Source organism: Mesoplodon densirostris, chromosome 17 (assembly GCF_025265405.1).
Source record: "Mesoplodon densirostris isolate mMesDen1 chromosome 17, mMesDen1 primary haplotype, whole genome shotgun sequence".
In the NCBI taxonomy this organism is placed as follows: domain Eukaryota; kingdom Metazoa; phylum Chordata; class Mammalia; order Artiodactyla; family Ziphiidae; genus Mesoplodon; species Mesoplodon densirostris.
The window spans coordinates 774320-799769 of NC_082677.1; the positions used below are offsets into that span (position 1 = coordinate 774320).

Below are 25450 nucleotides of genomic sequence, written 5' to 3' on the forward strand. Positions count from 1 at the left end.
CCGTCCACCACTATCATATTAAGCCAATTAGGTTTTCTTATCATTTCTGCTTTGTTTGAAAAATTGCTGTGGGCCTCCTTCCTGTCTGCACACTATTTGATTCTTGAGTTTCTGGTTTCATCGGCTTCTGTTTCTATTTGTTTGAGAGTTAAAGCTGTTCTCAGTCTCTCCCTATAGATTTCTCATGATACCTGAATTATCTTATTTTTCTCAAGAAAAAAAAAAGGGAAGAAAGAAAAAGAAAAACATGACGGTTACCAGGCAGTGTCTACGTCTATTTCAAATGCTTAAATATGTTCCTCACTTTTAAGGTTCTGGTTGAAAAAAACATTTGAAATTTTCCAAGGCTTCATTTTAATGCGCGATCGTGGGAACCCCTGCTCGCTGCTCTCTGCGCGGCCCCGTGCTCAGCGCTGCCGCTCTCCCTGCTCCGCCCCGGGGAGAACCGGCCCGTACTGAACCACTTCTGGGCGCACACGTGTGCAGCCGGGCACCAACGCATCTAGGAAACTGCTTGACTCACTCACTGGAAACTATATTCCACCAATTACTGTGGTGAGAAGTGACTGAACTAACAGGAAAACACTGTGGAACTCTAAAATCTACGTCCAACAGACTCCCAGGGGTCACCTGCTCCGGCCCCCCGCCCCCCGACCTCACTGCAGGAGTCTCCTCTCAACCCAAGCGTCTGGCAGGTGGGCACCAGCCTCCGGCCCCTCAGCTCCCCTCTCACAGCAGGGCCTCTTCGCACATCAGCTCCAGGTTCTAGAAAGTTCCTCCGGCCGCTTCCGGTCTTCTGTTCTAGCTCCAGCCCCACAAAAGACACAGACAGACAGACAGACACATACTACTCCGGTCACCTTCTTCTGGATATGCTCCAGTTTCTCAACACGTTCGTTACATGTAGACCATGGAGCTGAACACAACATTTGTTTTCTATTTGTACTCAAGTTTCACAAGTTAATCACCTAATGCTTAAAACAATACACAACAATTGTACAAATTTATGACAACATTAAAAAGCACAAGGATAATAAGTTACTTAGCATTTCAGCACCCAGAGACAGCAGAAGCAATAACATCCAGGTGACATTTCCCCAGATTTCTATGCATAGCTTTTCTGATTTATTTTGTCTTAATTTGTTGTAGGTTTTATTGCTTGTTTTTCAGATGACGTCGCTTTTTTTCAGTTGATTAAACTCTGGCTGAAAGTTTCATTCCTGGGAGAGTCTCCCCTTCTCAAGTTAGTTTTCAGCGTCACCAGCTCACCGGCTCTCACTTACTCCTCCAGCCCCTGGAGGTCGGCTTCTGGGGCAGCTGCCAGCCAGGCCTGTCCCCCCAGCTGTCACCAGCCCTTCTCCCACAGAAGCCCCCCCCTCAGGCCTCCCCCGCCTTCTGGAAGGAGACCCACACTCAGCAAACACGCCCAGAAGCGGCTCCTATTTGGGCAGAAGGTGTGTGCGGTCGAGGTCCCGTGGCCGCGTCCCCAGTCCTGTTTCTTCTTCTCGCCTCTGTAAAGCACTTTACCGTCGTTCTCAGGAAGCACAGCTCTGCCCACCTCAGGCCCAGCATCTCGCCCCCGCCCCCCCGTTCTTGACACAGGGAGGTGCGTGGAGCCCGCGTGGACCTTCACCTCGGCCCCTCCCTGTGAATGACGGCCTGGCCGCTACCTCCCGCACGACACTGTTTCTATTCAGTTGTAAGAAAAGGCAAGATGACCGTTACAAAACCATGAAAGCGCCAAACAGCACAGAACCCACCTTGGACCCAACGGAACAGAAGCCTACCTTCGGCGTTGAGGTGCATGGTTTCCAGGGGCCCAATGAACGCGTACCGCATGCCCAGGCCGTCTGACATGACGAGGTCAAGGTCGCCCGGGGACACTACTCCTTCCTAAGTGGAGAGAACGGGCCGGCAAGGTGGTGAGTCCTCGGGAAAGACCGTTTCATTACCATCATCCTCATCCTGACTTCTCTAGAGCAGATCCCAAAGTTCTCTGCAAAGCACTATCACGCGTTTCATCAAACGCGGCATCACAGAGCTGTAGTATACGAACGGATCCTGAAAGGAGAGTGTGCTGTGAAATGGTCGGATACCAATTCGATCTTCAGCCCCTCCACTGTCCCCCCTTCTCTAACCTACAACCCTCGTCCTGTCGGAAGAAAAGGGCGAAAGGCTTCTCTGCACGTCTGCCTAAGACCTGGGGCTGTCGGAAGAGCTGGAGAGCCGTCCTCCAGGCTTCGTCCGCCTGCAAGCCCGGCCGTGCTCAGCTTTTGATGCGTTCGTAAAAAAGTGCTATTCTTTGATGCAAGGCAGCTTAGAGGTGTGTGTGTGTGTGTGTGTGTGTGTGTCTGTGTGTGTGTGTGTGTGTGTGTGTGTCGGGGGGGTGCTGCTCACACGGCCCTGCCTTCCACGTGGTCGCCTGCGGAAGGAGCAGGGACGCGAGGTGATGACCCGCGCGGCCGCCGGGAGAGGGAAGCGGGCCAGGCTGGCAGGGTGGCTGCGAAGTCTCCAGCTCTTGTTTCCGGAGCGGCTTCCTCCACGTGCAGAGGCCCCGCTTCGGGAACAGGGAGTCGGGGGTGGAGCAAGCCTGGACCCTCAGCCCCGGCGCGCACACGCCCCCCGCCCGGCGCCCGCCCTCCCCCGGGCCGGGGGCTCCAACGCCGAAGTCCAGGCCCCCAGGAGGCCCGCGCGCCCCTCACCCCTGCGGCCCAGCTGCCGGGGGAGAAAACAGTCCCTCAGCCCCCAGTGGGCGTCTGCGAGGATGCGGGGTGCCGGGGGCCTACGCAGGGCAGGGGTGATTTGGGGCGACTAAGGACCCTGGGTGAGAAGCCCTTTCCGCGTGGTTGCACACACGTGCGCACGCGCGTGTGACAGATGGGGACGCGCGGAGCCGCTCGCGGAGCTGAGAGCGCGGCCCCTCCAGCACGCCCGGCCAGCTTCCTGACTCGCCCAGAGGCGAACATCCTGACTTTTGTAATAACCAGTCCTTCCTCCACATTCCTGAAACATGGAGTCTGCATTTTGCCTGTTTTTCATCTTCTTGAGATGGATTCACGGTGCGTTCTTTTCTGACTTGCGTCTTTCACTCCACCTCACGCTTTCAAGCTTCACCGGAGCCGTGCGCTGCTGCAGGCGCCCGTCCTCGCGGCTAAACATCTGGGCTGCCCTCATTTCCACCGTAAACGCCTGCAGAGCCGCGGCCTGGCGCGTGCGTCCTCCACTGGGAGCCGACGTGGCCGCACCCGTGTCGCTGTCCCCGTGTCGCTGTCCCCGGGGCTTCCTATTAGTTCTAAACCATCCTTGGGTTCATCCGACTGCTACCGAGGGCAAATCAGCTCAGTTCACTCAGATGCTCACCAGTCGCCCGCCCTCCCCTCCTGGTGGCAGACCTGGGGGGCGGGGCGGGGCATCGGCACCAGAAGGAAACACTGAACACAAGGCCCGTGGTGGTGCCGCCCAGAGCCACCAAGAAACGACTGCTGGTCCGCAGGGTCCGGCCGCCTCTCTCCCTCCGCGCCGTGTCTTGGGCAGGAAAGGTGGCTCCTGGTCCTCTCCCCAGGCCTCCCAAAGCCACCTACCAAGGCATTCCCGCACCCAAGGCTCCCAAGGCTCGGGAGCGCCGTGAAAGGCAGCCACGCGGGGGCTGCCGACCCTCCCTCAGCCCTGGCCCCCAGGTCAGCATTCCGACAGCCTCGAGTTTCCATTCCACCACCAGACTGGGAAGGATGCGGACCTGGAAGCCAGCCTGGACCTGCGACGGTGTTTGCCTTGACTCTCTTCTCCCAAAACTGTGTTCAGTACTTTCAGAGCTGACTTCCAAAGATTTCAAAATACCCACACGGTGAGCCACCCAGAGTAGTTAATTGTTGATTTGTAAGCATCGTGAGCGCTAACAGTGACCCGACTACTCAACGCGTTAGAGGGCTTCTCCATCACCCGACGCCCTCACGTTGGAGACGACCTACACTTCCTAGACTCCTGCTTCATCCACGGAGGGCGGTCAGTCTTTTACCAGTTGCTATTCATTAGCTGAACAAGTTAGAAAAGAGAAAGTTTTAATATTTCCTCTTCCGAACTGCTTCTTTCTGCCCTATTTGAATTTTCTGAGGCAGATTTCTCTAAGCTTGAGTTTTTACCCAGACGCTAAATCCAAAGAAAAGAAACGGCCATGAGAAATTCAGCCAACATGCTCACTGATTAGGGTTCCATGTCACTGAGGCAAATGCCCGGTTCATCCCTGCTGCACTCAGCACAGAACTAAAGCTTCATGTTTGTTCGGGATATTCTGAAGGTCAAGTTGTGCTCTGAGCTCCACTCCACCCAGAGCCTTAGTGCCCCCTGTGGCCTAGAGATTAACATTATCGATAATAACTAAATAAATCCTTGCGATGGCGTAAAAGGCGGGCCAAGCGCTTGAGATGAATGGATCTGGTGACGACTCCTTGGATAGAGACAGGACCCCCGCAGCAGTTTGAGGACTGAAACCCCCTCATTCCAGTGTGCCTGGGGGGTCAGTATCACTATCAGTACTTCCTCTATCTCGTGGTAAAATTCTCAAGTCACACATACAAGGAAAAGCCCCAAGTGGTTAAAAGTTTCCTAAATCTCAGACAGAGCAAGGAACACTATGATCACTGCTAGTTCAAAAGGTGGTCTGGGGCTTCCCTGGTGGCGCAGTGGTTGAGAGTCCGCCTGCCAATACAGGGGACACGGGTTCGTGCCCCGGTCCGGGAAGATCCCACATGCCGCGGAGCGGCTGGGTCCGTGAGCCATGGCCGCTGAGCCTGCGCGTCCGGAGCCTGTGCTCCACAACGGGAGAGGCCACAGCAGTGAGAGGCCCGAGTACCGCAAAAAAAAAAAAAAAAAAAAAAAGGTGGTTTGCATCATGTCCTGAAAAACCACTGGGTGAGGAAAGCCCAGCCAGAGTGGGCAGGAGCCCCTTCACTGAACACATCCTGCCTCAACTCACCTCCTTTAGCTAAAGTCTAAGACTCTCCACAATCCACCAACACACACCCACGGCCTGGGCATACACTTTGCACCTGGCGTGCTCACAGGAGGTTCCCAGACTGCCGCCCACAAGCAAGGTGCAAACTTCAAGTGCAATGACTGGGATGTATCAGTCAGGGTCCCACCAGAGAGACAGAACCGCTCAGTTATAGACACGCCAAGAGATTTATGCCAAAGAATCGGCGTGTGGACACCGGCACATCTGAGATCCAGGGCAGGAGCCGCTGGTGGAAACCTCAGCTCTGCCCTTAAGGCTGTTCAACTGATTGCATGAAGTTTGCCCAGATTATTGAGAATAATCTCCTTACTCAAGTCAACTGACTGTAGCTGCTAATTGCATCTATAAAACACCTTCAGAGAAACACGGGCAAAGCCTGTGTGTGACTGAATGACCGGCCCTCTGGCCCAGCCCAGCCCAGCCCAGCCAATCCTCGCAGGGGACAGAGTGGAATTTCAAAGCACGGTCCTTACCCTCAGGCATCCTGGGTCTGGCACTTTGTAAGCAGGGAGAGGAGGATGGGAAGACACCACTAAAATAAGGACTGTGGTGCTCGGCCTCTCCTTCGCGGGGACGCGAAAGAAGAGGGAGGCGGCGGGGGTCCTGCGTAGCTCAGGAACGCAAAACCTGCTGAAGGAAGAGCCCTGGGACTGCTTCCTCTACTGATGACCAGCTGCACAGAAATATTCTTCCTCTGATCACCCCCTTCTCATATTAAATTTTCTTGTTCGACGCCCGTATTTTTGGCACGGCCTCACAGTCACTTGCTTTTCTCACGTTTCTCATGCCATCTTCCCTTGTCTGGTTCTTTTTTACTATTTCCCAGCTTTTGATCTTCTACTTTGTTTTGCTCTACTTTTCACCACACTTGGTGCTGAATTTTCAAGTTTCTCTTGTGCAAACGCTTCTCCACCTTGGCCAGCACCGTCACCACGAGGAACAGACCTGCCTCCCAGGAATCTGGACGAGGTTATATACAAGTTCCCACAACCAGAGCTGTCCAGGCTTCAATCCAATGTCTTAACTGAGACAAAAAAAAGTTTTAGTGTGTCAGATGACGAAATGCAACATCCAAGGGCGTGAAGGAAGCCTGCGCTGGTCCAGCGTCACCCTCCCTGTCAGAGGCCCAGGAGAAGGGGTTACAGAGAAAGAGGCCACCTCAGGCTTAGCCCCCGATCCCCAGAGACGTTCAGTGTCAAGCCAGATGCCAGGGACCTCGGTGCAGAGATAGTCAAGCCCGAGTCGGGGCACTGGACTCTTTAGAAAGTCCATCCCTACAGCCCTTGTGAACAAACGGTACAGAGTAATAACGTAGCTACTGATGGTGGAGTTTAAACTAAGGACTATCACGATGATGAGGAGTCGGGTTTTTCTCACAAGAAACCAGCTAGAACCATGAGTTAGTTCCTTCCAGTCACGTATGCTTGCGTGTCTTTGTTTTCTACACTCTTCACTAAGCACTGCGTCTCCCACACGCAATATGAAAACTGGCTCCGGAGCAAGAGTGACAAAGCCCTGATCCACCCGTCCCCACCCACACTTCCTTCCAGAGAAAAGGCGAGGCAAGGCCAGGACGTTCATGGGTGAAAAAGGCAAGACTGCTAAGTGCTGCCTTGCTGTCACCCAGAGGCTGTCGGGTCTGTGAGCCGCTCAGCACCCTGTGTTTTCCTGGAAGCGGGGTGGGGCCATTCCTGTGGGATGACACAGGCAAACCATGCGACCCTGCAGAAGAGCTGACTGAACACATTTAGCTGATGCAACAGGACACTGACTCATACACATCAAACCCCTGCATCCAGCGCCTCAGAGGGGACGCAGGGAAAGGAGACGAGAGCTCGGGGTGGACGGTCCCGGCCAGGCCGCTGGGAAGTGAGGGGCAGACAGGGCCGCATCCTTGGCAGGCGTCCGGCCCGACGGGGCGATCCCACTGCCCGAATTGTTCTGGGAGAAGAAGGCGCCGGAGGAGACTGTATGTGCAAAGAGGCATCGTAGGGCAGAAAACTTGAAATGACCTTAAAACAACCCACAGCAGGTGAATGATTAGATTTTTTGAAAAGGATCAGTGAAATGAAATCTCATGAAGCCACTAGAAATGAATAAAAAGTCGAGGAAAGTAATTTTTTTTTTTTTTGCGGTACGCGGGCCTCTCACTGCTGTGGCCTCTCCCGTTGCGGAGCACAGGCTCCGGACGCGCAGGCTCAGCGGCCATGGCTCACGGGCCCAGCCGCTCCGCGGCATGTGGGATCTTCCCGGACCGGGGCACGAACCCGTGTCCCCTGCATCGGCAGGCGGACTCTCAACCACTGCGCCACCAGGGAAGCCCTCGAGGAAAGTATTCTTTTTTTTTTTTTTTTTTTTTTTTTGCGGTATGCGGGCCTCTCACTGTTGTGGCCTCCCCCGTTGCGGAGCACAGGCTCCGGACGCGCAGGCTCCGGACGCGCAGGCTCAGCGGCCATGGCTCACGGGCCCAGCCGCTCCGCGGCATATGGGATCCTCCCAGACCGGGGCACGAACCCGCATCCCCTGCATCGGCAGGCGGACTCTCAACCACTTGCGCCACCAGGGAGGCCCGAGGAAAGTATTCTTAACAGAGACTCGACAAGAACGCAGAAAAATAAAAGCAATTTGACTCAGGGCAGGGAACATAAGTGGTATTTTCCCTTTGAATATTTTTAAGAATAAAACTTTTAGCAGAAAGAAACCAAAAAATGAAAAGGAAAGAGGGGAAAGACTTTGTCTTAATCCGAGGGATAGTCCAGAGCTGTCTGGGCCGCGGCAGCGACACCCTCATGTGATTTTTCTTACTTTGCTGCGCTTGTAACAAAGCTTTCAGGGAGAAAAACACCAGTATTATGAGTCCAACACAAAGAAAAGATCTGGACCTTCCATACAGTCACCGCACAAGGCATCTGTTTGTGCAAATGTAAGCGCACCAGGGCTCGGTGCGGTGGTGGATCCCTAACTGGGGTCTTCCGGGAACGGGGCTCTCGACAGAGAGGTGGGCGCCAAGCAGAGGAAGCCCTCGGCCTCCACTCCGAGGCACACCCGGCCCGTCGCCGCCTGCCCCTCACGACCAGCCACGGAGCTTCGCACCTCCAGGGCTGCTCCCGCCTGCACCTCGGGAAGCAGGATGGGCGGGCCTCAGGCTCCCTGCCCGTTCTCCTCCGGATGCCTTCCCTCCACCCCGGTCCTCCACCGGGGGTGCCGCCCTCCCCCGCCCTGTCTGTTAACTTTCCAGCTCACAGCAGAGCACCTGAAACCCATCACCACAGATTAGCTGTGGGTGAGGATTAGCAGTCAGGTGTTAAAGTGACAGCATTTCATTTCATTTTCTTTTCCTTTTTAAAGATTTTTTTTTCTTTTGGGATGTGGAACATCCTTAAAGTCTTCAGCGAACTTGCTACAATACTGCCTGTGCCCCGGGCCCTGATTTCCCGGCCCGAGGCATGCGGATCCCAGCTCCCCAATGGAAGGCGCAGTCTCAGCCACTGCACCGCCAGGGAAGTCCCTGATTTTCTTTTAGAGTGGTCAGAATACTAGCATAGGTGCTTTTACTTTAAACACTGCTGAAGTAACCCCAGGCATGCCAAGCAGGTTTCTTTCATTGAGTGCGTGGCTGGAGTTTTCATTACATTTATCTGTTAACGGGGCTGGAGTTGTCTCTAAAACAGTCAGCAGGATCTCTCCTTTCAGTAGGGTTTTGCTGCTCGCCAGTGTGGCTACTCAGAAAATAACCTCCCGTAAAAGGGTAAATACTATTACAAAAATGGTCTACTTCTTACAGGCCATCGCTGCTGGGAGACTTCTAACTAACTGATGATTCCCAGCCAGCAGATCAAGTCTCTCGGCTGTGCCGCCCTGAGAGAGACCGTCCGAGTCTGCGGGCTGCAGCCGGGCCGGGCGCTCCCCATGCAGGAGGGAACCTCAGGGGAGCTGGACGGACCAGCTCCACGCACAGGAGGCGCCAGCAGGAACAGGAGCTTCAGACACGCACCTGCAACCAAGCGCCCCCCGCCTTCCGGCCGTGCCTGCACTCCCACAGGTATGTCACATGCGGCCTAACTCGCGTCGGCCAGGAGTGGCCTCTCGTTAATTTGATCGCCTCCCAGTGGTCAGTGAAGGACATGAAACACTTACTGAGCCACGGGTGTGGGTTCTGATATAGTTCTGGGGCTTCTTAAAATGCTGAGACCCTGGTGTCCTTCCAGAGCTGCCCTGTAATGAGAAACGCCTCCCTCTCTCTCCATCTGCCTCTGAACGGAAGGCCACTGATTGGAGGCTCTTCCAACTTACAGCCGAGAAAGCAGGCCTCACTTAATTTGGAGGGTGGTCCTCATGAAGTGGGTGGCACTCCTGCTCCAAAGGGCCTGCAGCCCCAGCTGGGGCGTCCCCCGAGAAGCAGGCTCGGTAAACTTCACGGGAGAAAGAGCTCGAACAGCCGGAACCCAGAGACTCTTCAGTGTCCTCTGGGGATGGACTTCCTGCCACGGACAAGCTGACCCAGGCTTCGGGAGGCAAGACAGAGGCCAGGTGGACACAGGGACATGGAGCAGGGCTGAAAGGTGAGCTCCAGGGGCCGGGGGAAGACAGTTCCCTCAGCCTGTCGAGGTTATGTTTTCAGGAGGTACAATAAATAATGCAGAGATGGCAGGAAAACGTCTTAGAAAAAGTTTCCATGGGTGAATTTTGACCTAGGGCGCCTGGTGACGGGCAGTCATAAGACTCGTGGACCCTGGAGCAGATAAACACAAAGCAGGGATGGACCGGGCACCCGGCGGCACAGGAAGCCGAGCCCTGCGTGCGGCAGGGAGAGCTGCCCAGGCCCCGGTTGAAAGCGGCAAACAGAGGAAGCTTCCTTCCTGGAAGGACCGAGGCTCAGAGCTGGGGGAGGAAAAGGCAACCATGAGGAAATTCACTCAGACACTTTACTTCTTTGAGAGAAAAACGTAGGCACTTCCCTGGCGGTCCAATGGTTAGGACTCGGCGCTTTCACTGCCGAGGGCCTGGGTTCAATCCCTGGTCAGAGAAGTAAGATCCAGCAAGCCGTGCAGCAAGGCCCCCCCCCCCAACAAAAAAACAAAGTTTACGGGTTTTTTGGGAAATAAATTTGTTTTTTATTTCTTTATTCTTTCTTTCTTTCTTTATTTGGCCGAGCCATGTGGTTTGCAGGACCTCAGTCCCCCGACCAGGGAGGGAACCCAGGCCCTCGGCAGTGAAAGCTCAGAGTATGAACCACTGGACTGCCAGGGAATTCGCAACCCCTAAACTTTTAAGTTTAAATTTTAAAAGACGTAAAATGTAGGAAATCCTACAGCTGAGGGTGTGGTGGGGCGGGCAGGAGCCGGGCTCTTTCTTGGCGCCTTAACTGCCCTGCACTCCTGCTACATGACTCTTCTTGCCAGGTACACGGATGGGTGTCGCCAAGGTCTCTTCCGAAACATGTTGCTCAAGCCTCAGCTTTTTCCTACTGGCCCCGCTCCAGGGGAGCCAAGCCTTAAGCGGTCCTGGTGTTTCCAACACCTTCTCTCTAAATAAAAGCTTCTAAAATAGCCCCACCTTCCACCTGCCCAGAAGCACGGCTTTGAACATGCTTTCTCTTGTCGGGCCACTCAGGCCACGGGTCTCTGCAGCCTTCCTGGATACCAGAGCCTGCAAAGCAAGTGACTCAGCCCGAGCCGCTCTTTCTTCTTTTCATCCTCACCACCTGTTTGCGCTGTTTCTCCTCCAGAGGAATTGGCAAGTCCTGTACTTACTCAGGGTGACATTCATGGAAAAAAGCCCCCCCCCCCAGACTCAGGAAAGGACGGCTGCAAGGCGGCTCGCCGTCTGACCTGGCTTCCTTCTCAGAAGGCTCCATGTGCGAGAAGCAAACTTCTGGGGTTGAACCTGAACTTGGAGAACTGGGCCCACGCTCACACTGGCTTCTAAAAGAAGAGCAAAATCCAACAACCACCTACCACGGCGCGATCACAGCCCAAGTGAGAGAAACCTAAGGGGTTATTCGGGCAGTGAGTCTACAGCGTTAGGTCATCTTCCCCCCAAACTCCGCTCAGCACCGTCAGTCCCCCGGTGTCGGCCCCTCCGTAAAGGACCTGGCAGCTCGCTCCAGTGTAGGTGCAGCTTCGCGGTGAGGCTGGGAACTCGCAGGCCAGCCTACAGGGCCAGCCCGGGAGCACCGGACTCGCGGTGGCCGGCAGGGCTGCCTCTCAGGCCCAGGGAGCCTGCTTGATTCGGCCGTCACCCTTGGAGGGACACTCTGTTCACACAGGCCTGCGACTAAATGAGGAAAACCAGACTACGGTTTGCATCCCTGCTCTGGAAACCAAAGGCCACGTGAGGATCGCTGATGCCAAGCGTGCGGCCAGCGTGACGGGGAAGACAGCATCTGGGGGACTGCGGGGGGCGGGAGCTTTGATTTGGAGGAGCAGTGAAAACCTAGCATTCGTTTGTGCTGTTGTGTTTGTGTTTTAATCAAAAGTGAATTAAATCTTGTTTTAAAATCAATTTTCACATCTTTTTTTGGGATAACCAGAGGTATTCAGTGTCATAAATCTAGGACTAGGAATTGGGACCATGTAAGAGTCTTTCCACTAAGCAAAGGTGGTTAGAGCTGCATGTTTATCTATTATGAGCCCTGAGTCAGAGATAAAGAGGGTCAGAAACAGGAGACATACAAAGACAGAAAACATGGAAGGGGAAAAGGCAACTGAAAAAGACGGCAGAATATTCTGTGTCTCATTGAAGTTAAGACTCCATTGATTGAAAATTAAATTAGCATTTAACGCTCCATTAAGGAAGAAAAATGCTGCCAATAAAACTAAAATGTTAGGGCTTCCCTGGTGGCGCAGTGGTTGAGAGTTTGCCTGCCGATGCAGGGGATGCGGGTTCGTGCCCCGGTCCGGGAAGATCTCACACGCCACGGAGCGGCTGGGCCCGTGAGCCATGGCCGCTGGGCCTGCACGTCTGGAGCCTGTGCTCCACAACAGGAGAGGCCGCAACAGTGAGAGGCCCGCGTACCGCAAAAAAAAAAAAAAAAAAAAAAAAAAAAAAAAGATGTTAAAATGTAAAAAAAATAAATAAGTTTTATCTTAGAACAGATGGAATTCCATACGTCAAGGCTGAGGCCAAGGTCTCAGGGCCTGAGCCAGGACTCCTCCCCCTTTACGATGCACATGAATCCCCTGGGAGGGGAGGGGGTTGATAAAATGCAGAGTCCAATTGTGCAGGGCTGGGGTGGGGCCTGAGATGCTGAATTTCTAACAAGCGCCCAGATGAAGCCCACGCTGCCATCCTTAGCCCTAGGACCTCACTTGTGTAGCTGGCATGTGAGCATTTCAGCTCAGAGCTAACTCACTGGTGACTGCTGTTATATCCCTGGACTCTGGGATTCAGAAAATATGGTGGTCACCATCGTCACTGTAATCCATAACACCTACTCAACCATTAGTATACGCCAGCCATGTTCTAAGCCCTTTACACACATAACCCATCCAACCCTCATCAGATCTTGATGAGGAAGTCCATTGTCATCTTCACTTACAAATGCAGACACCACGGCACACAGGTGGCACAGGTCTGAATCCCTACCAGACTGGGGAACATGGATCAAACCACTTAATTTGTAAAGGCAAAAATAACAATATGTCTCTCATGGTTTTAGGACTGGATGATCTGAAAAACTCTGAAAATCATGAGAAATGTAAAGGAAAGTACTTTGTAAACTCTGAAATACTATATACAAACTGGAGTCACTGATGAGTAGATGATTCTCAGCGGTTTGCTGTGCTAAGACTCCTAATTCCTGTGTTTTTCAGTCAGTCCTCTGTATCCAGGGGTTCCACATCCTCGAATTCAACGGATCGTGGATCAAAACTATTCAGGAAAAAGAATCCAGAAAGCTCCAAAAGGCAAAATTTGAATTTGCTAGGAAAGGCAACTGTTTCCACAGTTTTTACATCCTATTTACGACTATTTAAATAGCACTGACATTGTATGAACAACTGTTTACACATGACTGAGGTTGTATTAGGTGTTGGAAGTAATCTAGACGTGACTTCAAATATGCTGGAGGGACCGCTGTGCTCTCCTAAATTACATCCAACAGAACCCCTTGAGTGGCTTTACCACAATATGTCTCATCTGTTAACTTTACCACACAATCCTGGAGATGCACTTTATTAGCTGAAACCAGTTCTCATAACAGTTGTGTTCGTGCCAGGAATAAAGCTGGACCACGGAAGCGTGGAATCTCTCAAAGGGTCCTGCACAGACCACAGCCCCTGAGCAAGACACCAGAGGCCCAAGGAGCAGAAATCACCTGGATGTTACATTTCTCAGAAGGATGAACAAAACCGGAGGTAAGCAATTTAAAGCTCATTACCACCCACACATTCCGATGGGCTGAGAACCCAAGGGCGGCTCCGTGATTCACTCCCGCTTGCCTCCACGGACCCTCCCTCAACGGGGCAAGAATTTACGGGCACTACAAGCTCAGCTGTTGTCTGGGCGAGAGTCTGTCATCACAACACTACTTCCCTTATTGTGCTTGTGTCAGCTTAAGATCGACTGAAAATCACTTTTCTGGCCAACAGGATCCTGTCACCCAGTGACCTAACCTCTGGGTGACAGGATGACTAGACTCTGGCCACCGGCATTTCCCAGCCAGCAGGGGCTGCTCTGTCCCGATTCTGCAGCCAAACGGTCCGGGAAAACACGGACTGCGTGGCTGTGAGCGCCCATGTGCCCTTGCTGCCGGGGCACCCGTCCTGCTCCCACAGTGGATGCCCTGCGGAGCTCACGGGCTGGGACGGGACAGTGTGCCCCGCGCAGCCTCTTCCCGACCTTGGCTCAGCTCCCCTGGTTCCCCACGAAGGACAGGTCCGTGCAGGAGCTGCGCACACACACACACACACGCACACGCACGCACACACGCATACACACCACTCCCACCCTGTCTTTCCTAGAATTTCTCTCTCCTGCTTGGCTGCAAGGATGAAGGGATACCCTCCCTCCAGACTTAGTGAGACTGAAAACAGGAAAACCACAGTGGGGGGATAGGGGGAGGGAATCAATGAAACAAAAAGCCGTCTCTTCAGGAAAGCACCAAAACTGATAAATCTCTAGCATGACAAAGAGAGCAGACATGGATCACCCACAACAGGAATGAACCCAGGGATGTCACTGCAGGCCCTGCAGGCTCTAAAAGGAAGAGAGGGCGTCACCGACAATTTCACGCTCATAAATTCAGCGACAGAAGAAACGGGCCAACTTCTCCAAAACCATAAACCGCCAGAACTCATCCAAGATGAAACAGACAGCCTGAATGGTTCTACAACCACGAAAGCTGTTGAATTTGTAACTAAAGACCAAAAAAGAATTCTCCAGGCCCAGGTGGTTTCATTGGAGAATTCGACCAAACATTTAAGGAAGAATTAACAGAACTTTTACAATCTCTTCCAGAAAACAGAAGAGGAAGGAAAACTTCCCAACTCTTAAGTTTTCCTCGAGTTGGTGTTCCTCATTTAGATGAGAGAAAGCAAAATCCAGCTGCAGGGCTTTTCTTCGTCTCTTCCAGGCACTAAGATATCTTACAAATAAAAGTAAAAGTTGCCCTAAAATCTCCGCAAGGTTTCACTGTAATAGTGAATTTTTCTTGCGGTGTATTAAGTTCCCGTACTCTAGACAAGGGGAAATATTTTTATTTTATTTTCTTTATTTTTTTGGCCGTGTCGGGTCTCAGCTGCATCATGTGGGATCTTCTGTTGCTGTTGTGGCACGTGGGCTTCTCTCTAGTTGTGGCGCGTGGGCTCCAGAGCACAGTGGGCTCTGTAGTTTGTGTCACGTGGGCTCTCTCGTTGAGGCGCGTGAGCTCAGTAGCTGTGGTGCCCGGGCTTAGTTGCCCCGCAGCCTGTAGGATCTCAGTTCCCCAACCAGGGATTGAACCTGCATCCCCTGCATTGGAAGGCGGATTCTTTACCACTGCACTGCCAGGGAAGTCCTGGTGGAAATATTTTAAACAGATCTCCAAGGGGCTGTTTTTACTTCAGTGCTTCTACCACTGCTTGACATTCCAAAACATTTTACAGGCACCGAGAAATTAAAGCTGCAAACTTCACAGTGGCAATCTCAACACGGTATCTTGAAGACGTAGGAGCATTAACTGGGTTCAAATAGTGAGGACACAGAACTGCAGCTAGTATGAGCAGTCAGGTCAGATGATGAACCCAACAGGGATGTGACCAAATGCCAGAGCCAGGGTTCTGTGGGAGGGTCACGTGTATCCTGCACTGGGAAGCTGAAATCCGGTGCCCCCAAGCCAGCTTCCCTGTTCTGTCTCAGGCTGGGACCGCCAGGCATCCGCAGGAGTCAGGACTAGCGGCTGTGAATCCATTCCAGGCGAAGATGATTAAGCCCGAGCCCCCTTCTCGCCGCATGTACCTGGACAGACCCTCACTCACCCTGTCGAGTTTCAGCAGGACAGGTGTGGGCGGAGCACGCTACTGACCCGTGCAGAAGCTGGGGAAGCATCAGAAAACGAGGGATGGAGCCCAGACCGGCAGAGCCTGGACCACTCCCAGGTGTGGAGCTGCCCTGACGTCTCCCTGCCAGGGACCAGGCCCCTCACACAAATGCAGGTGGGAGTACGTGTGGCCAGGCAATTTTTAAAGTCACGTCTAAAATCTTTTAATTCAAGGATGATGTTAAATATATATGTATATAAATTTACATGTATGTAAATATAGATGTATATAAATTTATATGTATAAATAAATAATCTCTTGTCTATATGTGAGACAAGCATACTACTAACAAGTTTAAAAGTCATCCAGGGCTTCCCTGGTGGCGCAGTGGTTGAGAATCTGCCTGCCAATGCAGGGGACATGGGTTCGATCCCTGGTCCGGGAAGATCCCACATGCCGTGGAGCAACTAGGCCCGTGAGCCGCAAGTACTGAGCCTGCACGTCTGGAGCTTGTGCTCCGCAACAAGAGAGGCCGCGACAGTGAGAGACCCGCGCACCGCGATGAAGAGTGGCCCCACTCGCCGCAACTAGAAGAAAGCCCTCGCACAGAAACGAAGACCCAACACAGCCAAAAAAAAAAAAAAAGTCATCCACTGTTTCTTCCTCAAGCTCTTGAAATAAACTGGGTTCCTTTAGAGGATACAAGTTTACTCAAAATATAATTTATTTTTCCTCCTGAAAAATTATAATACTGGGAGTGGGGGGAGCAGAATCCGAGACAGTGGGAAAATGCAGCTCGTCGCAGAGATAATCACGTGGTAACGACAGGAAAGGGCAAGAAGGGAGCCCGTCACCGCGTCCGGATATCGCGTGACCTACCGTACGGGGGAGCCTCTGAGACACAGAGAGGAACGGTTTGCCCTCGGTCTCCGGAACCGAGCGCGTGTCCGATTCTCCCACCCGCACGGCGTGCCCAGAGGCCGCTGCCCCGTCTGCTCGGCTGCCCGGACAGAGGGCGGCGCACACACCTCCACGAGCCTCCAGGCCTCGCTGATGACGGCGTACTGGAGACGGTTCAGAGCGAAGCCGGCCACCTCCTTCGTCAGTCTGACCGGGGACTGTCCGATCTTCCGCATCAGCGCGTAGGTGCTGTCCACCGTCGCAGGGGCCGTCTCTGGGTGTGGGACCAGCTCCACCAACGGGACGTAGTAGGGAGGATTTACCTTAGGAGAGACACGGAGCAGAGAGAGTCAGGAAGACGGCGCGGCGTTTGGGTGCCGTTCCGGCAGAGCTGCCTTGCGGTTCCAAAGGAGCAGCAGCAGGGCAGAGGGGGCCCCCCGAGATCCAGCGTCCAGTGACCAGAAACTCGAGAAATAAAGTCATGCACAGCGCGGGGAGACAACGAGAGAACCTGAGCACAGAACTGCATGAATCCTAACCAACACTGAGGTTCACGTCGGAGGGTGCAAACCGCCATCCTTTACCGTCATTTACCGCTTACCTCCAAACCCTGACCTCCCTCGGGATTTCTCTGCTCCCAGCTGTCTTGACCTCGTAAGCTGCTACCTACCCTGCCCCCAGCCATCCTCTTTCCACAATAGTCATTGCCAGTCTACTGTGTCAGTGTTAAAAATTATTGGAGGGCTTCCCTGGTGGTGCAGTGGTTGAGAGTCCGCCTGCCGATGCAGGGGACACGGGTTCGAGCCCCAGTCTGGGAAGATCCCACATGCCGCGGAGCAACTAGGCCCGTGAGCCACAACTACTGAGCCTGCGTGTCTGGAGCCTGTGCTCCGCAACAAGAGAGGCCGCGACAGTGAGAGGCCCGCGCACCGCGATGAAGAGTGGCCCCCGCTCACCGCAACTAGAGAAAGCCCTCGCACAGAAACGAAGACCCAACTCAGCCAAAAATTAATTAATTAATTAATTAATTATTGGATTGGCAGTATCTTCCCTAAAGTTGGTATTTCCTTAACTTCTCCACGCCAAGCCTCAAACATCTGCTCCCGCAATCCTATCTTACCTAGAAGTCACACAATATCAGAAGCTCTCTTCAGCCTCAACATCGTGATGGATGCTAAGACAGGAAGAGAGTCTGTCCACAGTGGAAATGCTTGCCCACCCAGCTCTGGTTTTCTTGGTTTCCTTTGAGAAACCACTCTTGAAGATTCTCAAAGAAAATTCTCCTACATCTAAAGAAAAGGCTGTTTGAGGGACTTCCCTGGCGGTCCAGTTGTTAAGACTGTGCGCTCCCACCGCACGGGGCACAGGTTCGATCCCTGGTCAGGGAACTAAGATCCAACATGCCGCAGGGCACGGCCAAAAAACGAAAACAAAAAAAGGAAAAGGCTGTTTCATAAAAGGCTGCTGATTAGCCTCACCACTAAGTAGATGCACACTAAACTGTTCCCCAAATGATGCTTTAAATTGTTTTTCCTCCATGTTTGGGTGAAAATTGGTAGAATCTCACATCTACCAAATAACTACAAGAAGCATCCGCTTTAAAATGACTTCTTCTACATAAGAGAGAAGAAATTATTTCTCCTAGGACTGGCTGGAGAGGCAGCTGGTCCACACACTTCAGAGGTTTATTCTGTTCCCAGCCTGCCTTGGTCACCCTGTCGCAGCCTTCTTAGAAAGCAAGCGAGGATAGCACCTATTTCAAATAAATTACAAATCAATGCCTTAGTTGAATCACTTGTCTCCTGCCTATAATCACTGAATTCTTATAAAAATGTTTAACCTCTGGCCTTTTTAAGATCGGAATTATAAGAATTCGAAGCATGTCTCTCCTAGGTGAACTTTTCTTTACTATAAAGCCGGGATGTGGGGACTTCCCTGGTGGCGCAGTGGTTAAGAATCTGTCTGCCAGTGCAGGGGACATGGGTTTGAGCCCTGGTCTGGGATGATCCCACATGCCATGGAGCAACTAAGCCCGTGCGCCACAGCTACTGAGCCTGCACTCTAGAGCCTGCGAGCCACAACTACTGAAGCCTGTACACGTAGAGCACAGCCTGTGCAACGAGAGAAGCCACTGCAATGAGAAACCCGCGCACCACAACAAAGAGTAGCCTCCGCTCACCGCAACTAGAGAAAGCCTGCGTGCAGCAACGAAGACCCAACGCAGCCAAAAATAAATAAATTAAATAAATTTTTTTTTTTTTTAAAAAGAGAGAGAGATGGGGTAAAATTCCTGTCAGAGGACTTAGCGGGTGTTTTCTGAACAATTTGATTCAGTTGTTTTTTAAACTGACTTAGAAGTAAAAACACTGGTTAGAAATGGAAGCTCTTGACTAAGAGGCTTGCACCTTTTATTGAAGCAACCAAGTAACAATCACGGTGTCTAAGAGGCTTTTTATGGACACACATATGTCACAGAAGCAAAGACATGACATGCTTCATGGGACTTGGTATTTGGATGCTTCAATTAAGGTCTCTCTGGTGTTTTCACCTGTATGGAGTGGTAACTAAATGCTTGGTTTTCTTCTCTGTGCTCTGGGTCTAAGTCTCCTTATTTATTTTTTTATTTTTTGACGTACGCGGGCCTCTCACTGTTGTGGCCTCTCCCGTTGCGGAGCGCAGGCTCAGCAGCCATGGCTCACGGGCCCAGCCGCTCTGCAGCATGTGGGATCCTCCCGGACCGGGGCACGAACCTGTGTCCCCTGCATCGGCAGGCGGACTCTCAACCACTGCGCCACCAGGGAAGCCCCAAGTCTCCCTATTTTATAACCATTCTTTTACACTTTCCATTAAACTTCAGTGTGAGGACATCCAGAACCATTCAGTCACGTAAACGGTGGTCCAGGCTGTCCCTCTGCGCAGCACGGAAGACCCAGCAGGCATCTATGACTCCCCTTTGTCTTCATCTCCTTCTCTAACCTCCTCTTGCTCAGAAAGAGGAATTTCCCTGCTCCCCACTCGAGGACCCCTCACCTCCCTAGGCCCTGGCCACTCGTGCTGGGAATTCTGCCCCGAGTTCGTGCAGGAGCTGCCCTCTAACTAAGCCAGTTCTCATTCTTCAGAGTAACTCTCACAACTCTCCATGACCCAAGTATTACCAAGCCTTCCACCTTTCTCCTGCTCTTGCAGTCAAGCTGGTCTCCTGGCGATTCTACGAGGCCCATGCTTGTTCTTGGCCTGGGGCAGGCTTGAGCTAAGTTAGCGGCCTCTCTGTCCTAGCAGGCTGTCCCAGTTCTCCAAGGTCACACTGACCTCCACTCGGTACTCAAACGTCCACCGAATGACCCCTGAATCCCCACTCTGATTCCCCTTTCCTGACATTAACACGTTAATCTCAAAAAGATTGAGTGCCCACATGCCAACTTGGAGCTCATGGTCCAACACGCCTCGCAGCACACGCCTGGTGAATACATTGGCACAGTCAGTGACAATGTCTGGTGGAAGGGACCACAAAAAGGAGGGTTTAAGTCAGAGCTGCTGCACCGGAATCTCGGGGGGGACCCGGACCCTGCACATCAGCACAAGTGACCCTACTCTGAGCTAAGTTCAGGAAACCACACAGTACAGGTGACCCACCTGCAGAATCCCATGTGGTCTAGACTTTTCGTAACGTAGCACCTTTCCTTGGCACTGGGATGATTTGATTCGCAGTCTCCCCCCTCAGCTAGACGGTCAGTTACTTAAGGGCGGAAGTCTGTAAGTGTTGCTCCTTCTCTCCCACAGTGCATGAGGTACAGGATACAGTTCAAGGGATTTTTGGATAAAATTCTTTGTAAGACACTGATATTATACAACTCTCTAAATATACTAAAAACTACTGAAATGTATAAGTTGAATTGTGTGATATGTGAATTGTATCTCAGTAAAGCAGTTGCAAAGTACTAGCAGATTTGTCGAAACACGTTGCTCCCGGAAAGCCAGGTGAGACTTACTGCATCTCCAGGCTCGACATACTCACAGGATGTGCCACAAGGCACTGCTTCACGTGTACCAAGCCAGAGAACAGCCTGGAGGGCAGGAGGCAGGAGCTGGAGCTGCTCAGGACAACCTGGTCACCAACAATTCCATCCAGCTGAGCAAAAAGCTGCTTCTTCAGCTCTAGGTTTTCTGGAACACATTCCTGAAAAGGACATCTTCCAGTTACTACTCAGATTCGCCGCACTCAGACCCCAAGCAAATCGTTTCATGTTTGAGTCATTCCAAAAAGAACCAATTAAGAAAACGACCAGCAAAATTTAAGAACAGGGGGAAAAAATGCTGCCGACAAGTATGACAAATCTTGGTAACTCTGGAAACCGGGTGATGCAGATATGGGAATTGTATTTTCTAGTTGTGTGTCGGACTGAAAATTCTCATAATAAAAAAGTCCTTCAACCGCGTTGGGGGTGGGTTCTACAAACAGAACGCACGACAGCATTGCAGGCAAAGCGCTGGGATATCGACAGCAGGCATCACCACTTGTCTGTCCTGATCACCAGATCAACCTATCTGCAAGGAAAAATCTTACCTTCATGAAATGAACAAACATGTTACATCCACAACTCCCAAAAGGCTTCTTGAGAGTCCGCTTCTAATTGGAAATCTTTTGACAAAGACCTTTGTTTCTAAAAATCTAAAATTACTTTAATAGGGCGGTAATGGAGGAGGCTAGAGAAGCAAATTCGGATTAAATACCGCAGATAACAACTGCTCGGAAATTCTGACGACGTACAGAAGGGGTTGGGGGTGAGGAGACGTTCTCGGACACCCAAGCGCAGGCCCACGGGTGACGCAGGTCCCTGGGAACGCGGTGCTCACAGCGGGTGCCGCCCTGCTGTGGAGGGAGGCGGAACAGAAGGCGATACTCGCTGGACATTCCAGAGCAACCTTCCCGCCTGCCACCCCCTGGGGAAATCCCACCAGGGTCACGCCTACCCAGGAGGGTCCCTGAGCTCCCAGTCCCTGGTGAAGCAGGAGGACTGGTTCTCAGTGGGGTCAGATAACAGAATCAACTGGTGCTTGCTAAAGATGCAAATTCTCAGGCCCCCATCCCAGACCTACTGATTCAGACCCCCTGCGCGTAGAGTCGAGGCATCTGCATTTTTATCCAAACTTCTGATGACTTTTGTTCACTAAAGTTTGAGACCCACTATTCTGAGGTGTGATCCAAAGCGGGGGCCGACAGTGCTCACAGTGGTTTGCTACCAAATCCATCCTAAAGGGTCTCCCACTCTGAGGTCAGGCTCCCCAGCTGCTTCCCGTCCACATACTGGCCGAGTGTGCCCAGGTTAGTCTATCAGCACTGTGGTAGTAGAAACGGCACAGACACCAGCAGGTAACCAGGAGTGTGCAAAAGTCAAAGTGCAATGCAGAAGTACTACCAGTAATTTTATCAGAATCACCCCTCAAAAATAAAATATTTTCAAGTTTAATAATATCTAATAGTTAATATCTAATACAGTGAAATTAGCTGTGTAAATATTATGACATGAATTCCATTTCTATACCATCTACAAGATTTTAAACGTTTTCCTCTAAGGGTAAGAAGTCAATACTGTGTGTGCTGGTACTTTTAAAAAATATAATCAAACCATGTGGAATTTTATTCAGAACAAAAGGTCACATGAGCACCACATCTCAAAGACAGGGGGAAAAAAACGGAGTCATTTAAGAACTGTGAAGCCCATTGTGTTAAATCCCCTTATCAGAGGGGAAAAGCTACAGTAGCTGGCTGGTTGTATTGAGTAATTCCTGGATCAGTTAAGTCTGCAAGTTGGGTTAAGTTTAAATGGAGCCTTGTAGTAAAGCCAGAGACTAAACGTGATGCAGATACAGTGTAAGCTAATAAAAGAGTCCCGTGAATGGCCTTATTGTGAGTCTGTCCTGCAGATTCTCCCTTGAAATTCTATGCCTTTCTTCAGATCATTTGATTATCAAAGAGGCAAGAACACTTGAACCAGAGGAAACCCAAACCTGCTACAATGATGTAAGGGCTTTAACGGCGCATCTGCTTGAAGTTTGATTGCTGTTGTTGTCAATAGTGACCCAGTTGTGTCCCATGTACTGGGCCAGGGTTACGCCTCTGTCCCTGTCAAGCCTTGAGCTCATCTCCTTGCTGTTACTCATGGCTTGCCTGAGGAAGGGGGCCTGCAAACTCTTACTCAGGACCGTCATGGCTTGGGTGGATCACAAAGCTGAGAGCGGCTGCAGCCGCTCGGTTCCCACCGATGGCTGGGAGGGAAGCGGGGAAGGACACACAGCTCGCTCTCTCCTGACCTCAGCGGTGCGGCCAGGTGAGAATCCCCGGGCGGGCTCATGGTGTCTTTCCGGGGCCTGTCTAGGGAAAGCCACCAGATGGGAAGTGTCAGAGTGAAACTTCTCTCACTGCTGAAGATAATTAGCTGGCCTTGGCTTAATTAAACTCTGACAGCATTTTCAAAGCAACGGCTGTTATTTGTTCATGTTTCGTTTGTTCTGAGGTGGGAGAGAGATGCAGCCCATAATAAGTGATATTCCCACGCACAACCACAAGCTCAGGTTCTGACAAACAAAACTCTGGGGACAAGGAAAGCACTAAGGAACTTTCCAAGCGTCACAACTATTAATAGCTCCTCAAAGGGAGCTTACTCGTGACTTAAAAGGGGGGTTCAGATACTTAAAAGGTGGGGTTACATTTAAATACCCCTTTTCCCTTCCATTCTTGAAAGGAAGAAACTGGATGATGGTATTATAGGTCTAACTTTTCGTTCTCTCCCATTTACTTGAAATTTTAAAGTAAATAATTTATATACTTTAGTGTTTTATTATCAGTGGAAGTCACCAATGACAGCACTCGACCCAGCAGGACTGTTTTGGAAAAGGGGCATGGCCACGAGTCAGTGGACTGGATGATCCCCTGGCAAAGGAGGTGCTGGACGAGAGCTCACTGCTGACGTTTTTTACCCACTTGCTGTGCAACCGTGTGCATTTTCCAAAACAAATACTTTCATGGGGAAAATGAAATTTAGTTGATTTTTAAAAGTCAATTCAGGCATTTTAGATAAGCATCCTGTTGCTAGAAAATCTACTTTGCTAATGCAAAATATCTGGAAGCAGTCTTCAATGTTCTTTCCAGAAAGAAAGAAAAACTAATTAGAAGACTTTGGTACTTAAGGTATTTTACATGCAAAGAAGTTCTATTAGCCAATTTTAGCAGGAAAGACATGGGAAGAAAGGAAATTTGAGCTAAAATCCTATTGTAATCATGGCAGAGGGAATTCATTCTCAACTTGAAGATGGACACGATCTACATATAAGTTCTGTCTCTTAGCACTAATTAAATCTCTTGCTTCAACCTGTTTAATCATCACCGATTTCTTTTCAGTATTTCTTGCAACAGCACAATCTCTAAAATCCATCACATCAATAGACTGCTACGCTAGTCTTCTCAAGAGGTGCATGTCACGATTACCAAGAAAAAAAAAGACAAACCTTCTTGCTCTAGCAGAAATAGCATGTGTTAAAGAAAAAGAAAGGAAAAGTACAAGTTGTCAATATCACAGGCAATAAACAGCACTGTGCCCTAACCAGAGGCTCATATCTTTCCTTAAAAATCAAAATAAAGTTTTTTTAAAGCATATTATAAACCCTAAACAGAGTTCTACAATAATCTAGAACAAATTATACCCAATCAAGAGAGACCTTTCCAAAGCAAAAACCAGTGTGGACCGTACTGAGGAATGTGACTTCCTGGGGATTAGGCGTGAGGATGACCAGGATGACTGTGGTTTGCTTTAAACAGGAGCCCTTTCTCAGGTAACCACAGGGAAGGGAGACCAGGCAGAGGGGCACAGGCATCAGCTGCTGTCCTAATGGGATGTCTATTTCCATCCTCATTCCAATGATGTTTTTTGTACCTTTTATGAAATCATTTATTTACAATTAAGTTAAAATGCTTGACATGAAAATATTATAATTTAAAATATTCCCCATAAACCTGCAATTAGCATATAGTTTTACAGCATTTCTAAATATAGTGAGTATACGCTCGTGGGGTCATACACGAATCACTGGGGCGTTACGATTGCCCGTCCTGTCCTGCTAAACATTCAGAAAGCCACCAAGCCATGTGCTTCTTGCCGGATGCTGGAACAGAGCCGTGACCTCTCACCTCTGGTCCTCAAATGTGAGTCTTCCCCATTCCAAACCATGAAGTGTCCGGGAAGGTAAGGTGGGCTTACTGCGTCCACCACCCGCAGTACCAGGCCACCCAAAACCGAGGCACTGGGCTTGGCTCCATCCTGCAGTCCTGATATTTTACCTCCCAGTCAGAAAAGACAATAGGTGAATTTAGAAAGATAGTTAATATAAATGTATACATGCATTTTTTTATGGGTTTGTGTGTTTGTTTACTGAAAACTGACCTGTGGCCTACAATAGAATTTAGCTAAAAATAGGCCCTCTTCAGATTTCTCCAATTGGCAGAGCAACAACTGTTAAAACAAGAAAATGGGGGCTTCCCTGGTGGCACAGTGGTTGAGAGTCCGCCTGCCGATGCAGGGGACGCGGGTTCGTGCCCCGGTCCGGGAAGATCCCACATGCCGCGGAGCGGCTGGGCCCGTGAGCCATGGCCGCTGAGCCTGCGCGTCCGGAGCCTGTGCTCCGCAACGGGAGAGGCCACAACAGTGAGAGGCCCACGTACCGCAAAAAAAAAAAAAAAAAAAAAAAAAAAAACAAGAAAATGTATATAACCCTGAAAAGAAAGGTGCATAGTCAAATTCACGCTACATTTTTTAAAACTTAAAAAAGAAGAGTATGTATACTAATAAAAGTTTCTCCCGTGAACTGATGGAGACGCCTGCTTCCGGTCATGTGATGGACCAGGAGACCTAAAAGTCCTCCCTCCACAAACTGGATTACTCCACATAAAAGCAGTCACCCTTTCAAACGCATAGCTGACTCTCAGGAATGTAAGGAAAACCAGAGCCGCCAGCGCTACAGTGATCTCTGACCCTCAGGGGAGGGAGAACGTTCGAATGACCTCAGGAAGAGCCGACCCAGAGGC

General features: G+C 51.0%; 1 protein-coding gene across 1 annotated transcript in view; it reads right to left on the reverse strand.

Moving 5' to 3' along the window:
- The window catches only part of CRYL1 (crystallin lambda 1), a 72132-nt gene that overhangs the window by 4313 nt on the left and 42369 nt on the right, over nt 1-25450 (reverse strand). The window contains exons 4-6 of the mRNA XM_060079828.1: nt 20387-20548; nt 16500-16694; nt 1788-1893 (exon numbers count right to left, since the gene is read on the reverse strand). Of these exons, the coding sequence (XP_059935811.1) occupies nt 1788-1893; nt 16500-16694; nt 20387-20548 (463 nt within the window). The remainder of the gene's footprint in view (nt 1-1787; nt 1894-16499; nt 16695-20386; nt 20549-25450) is intronic.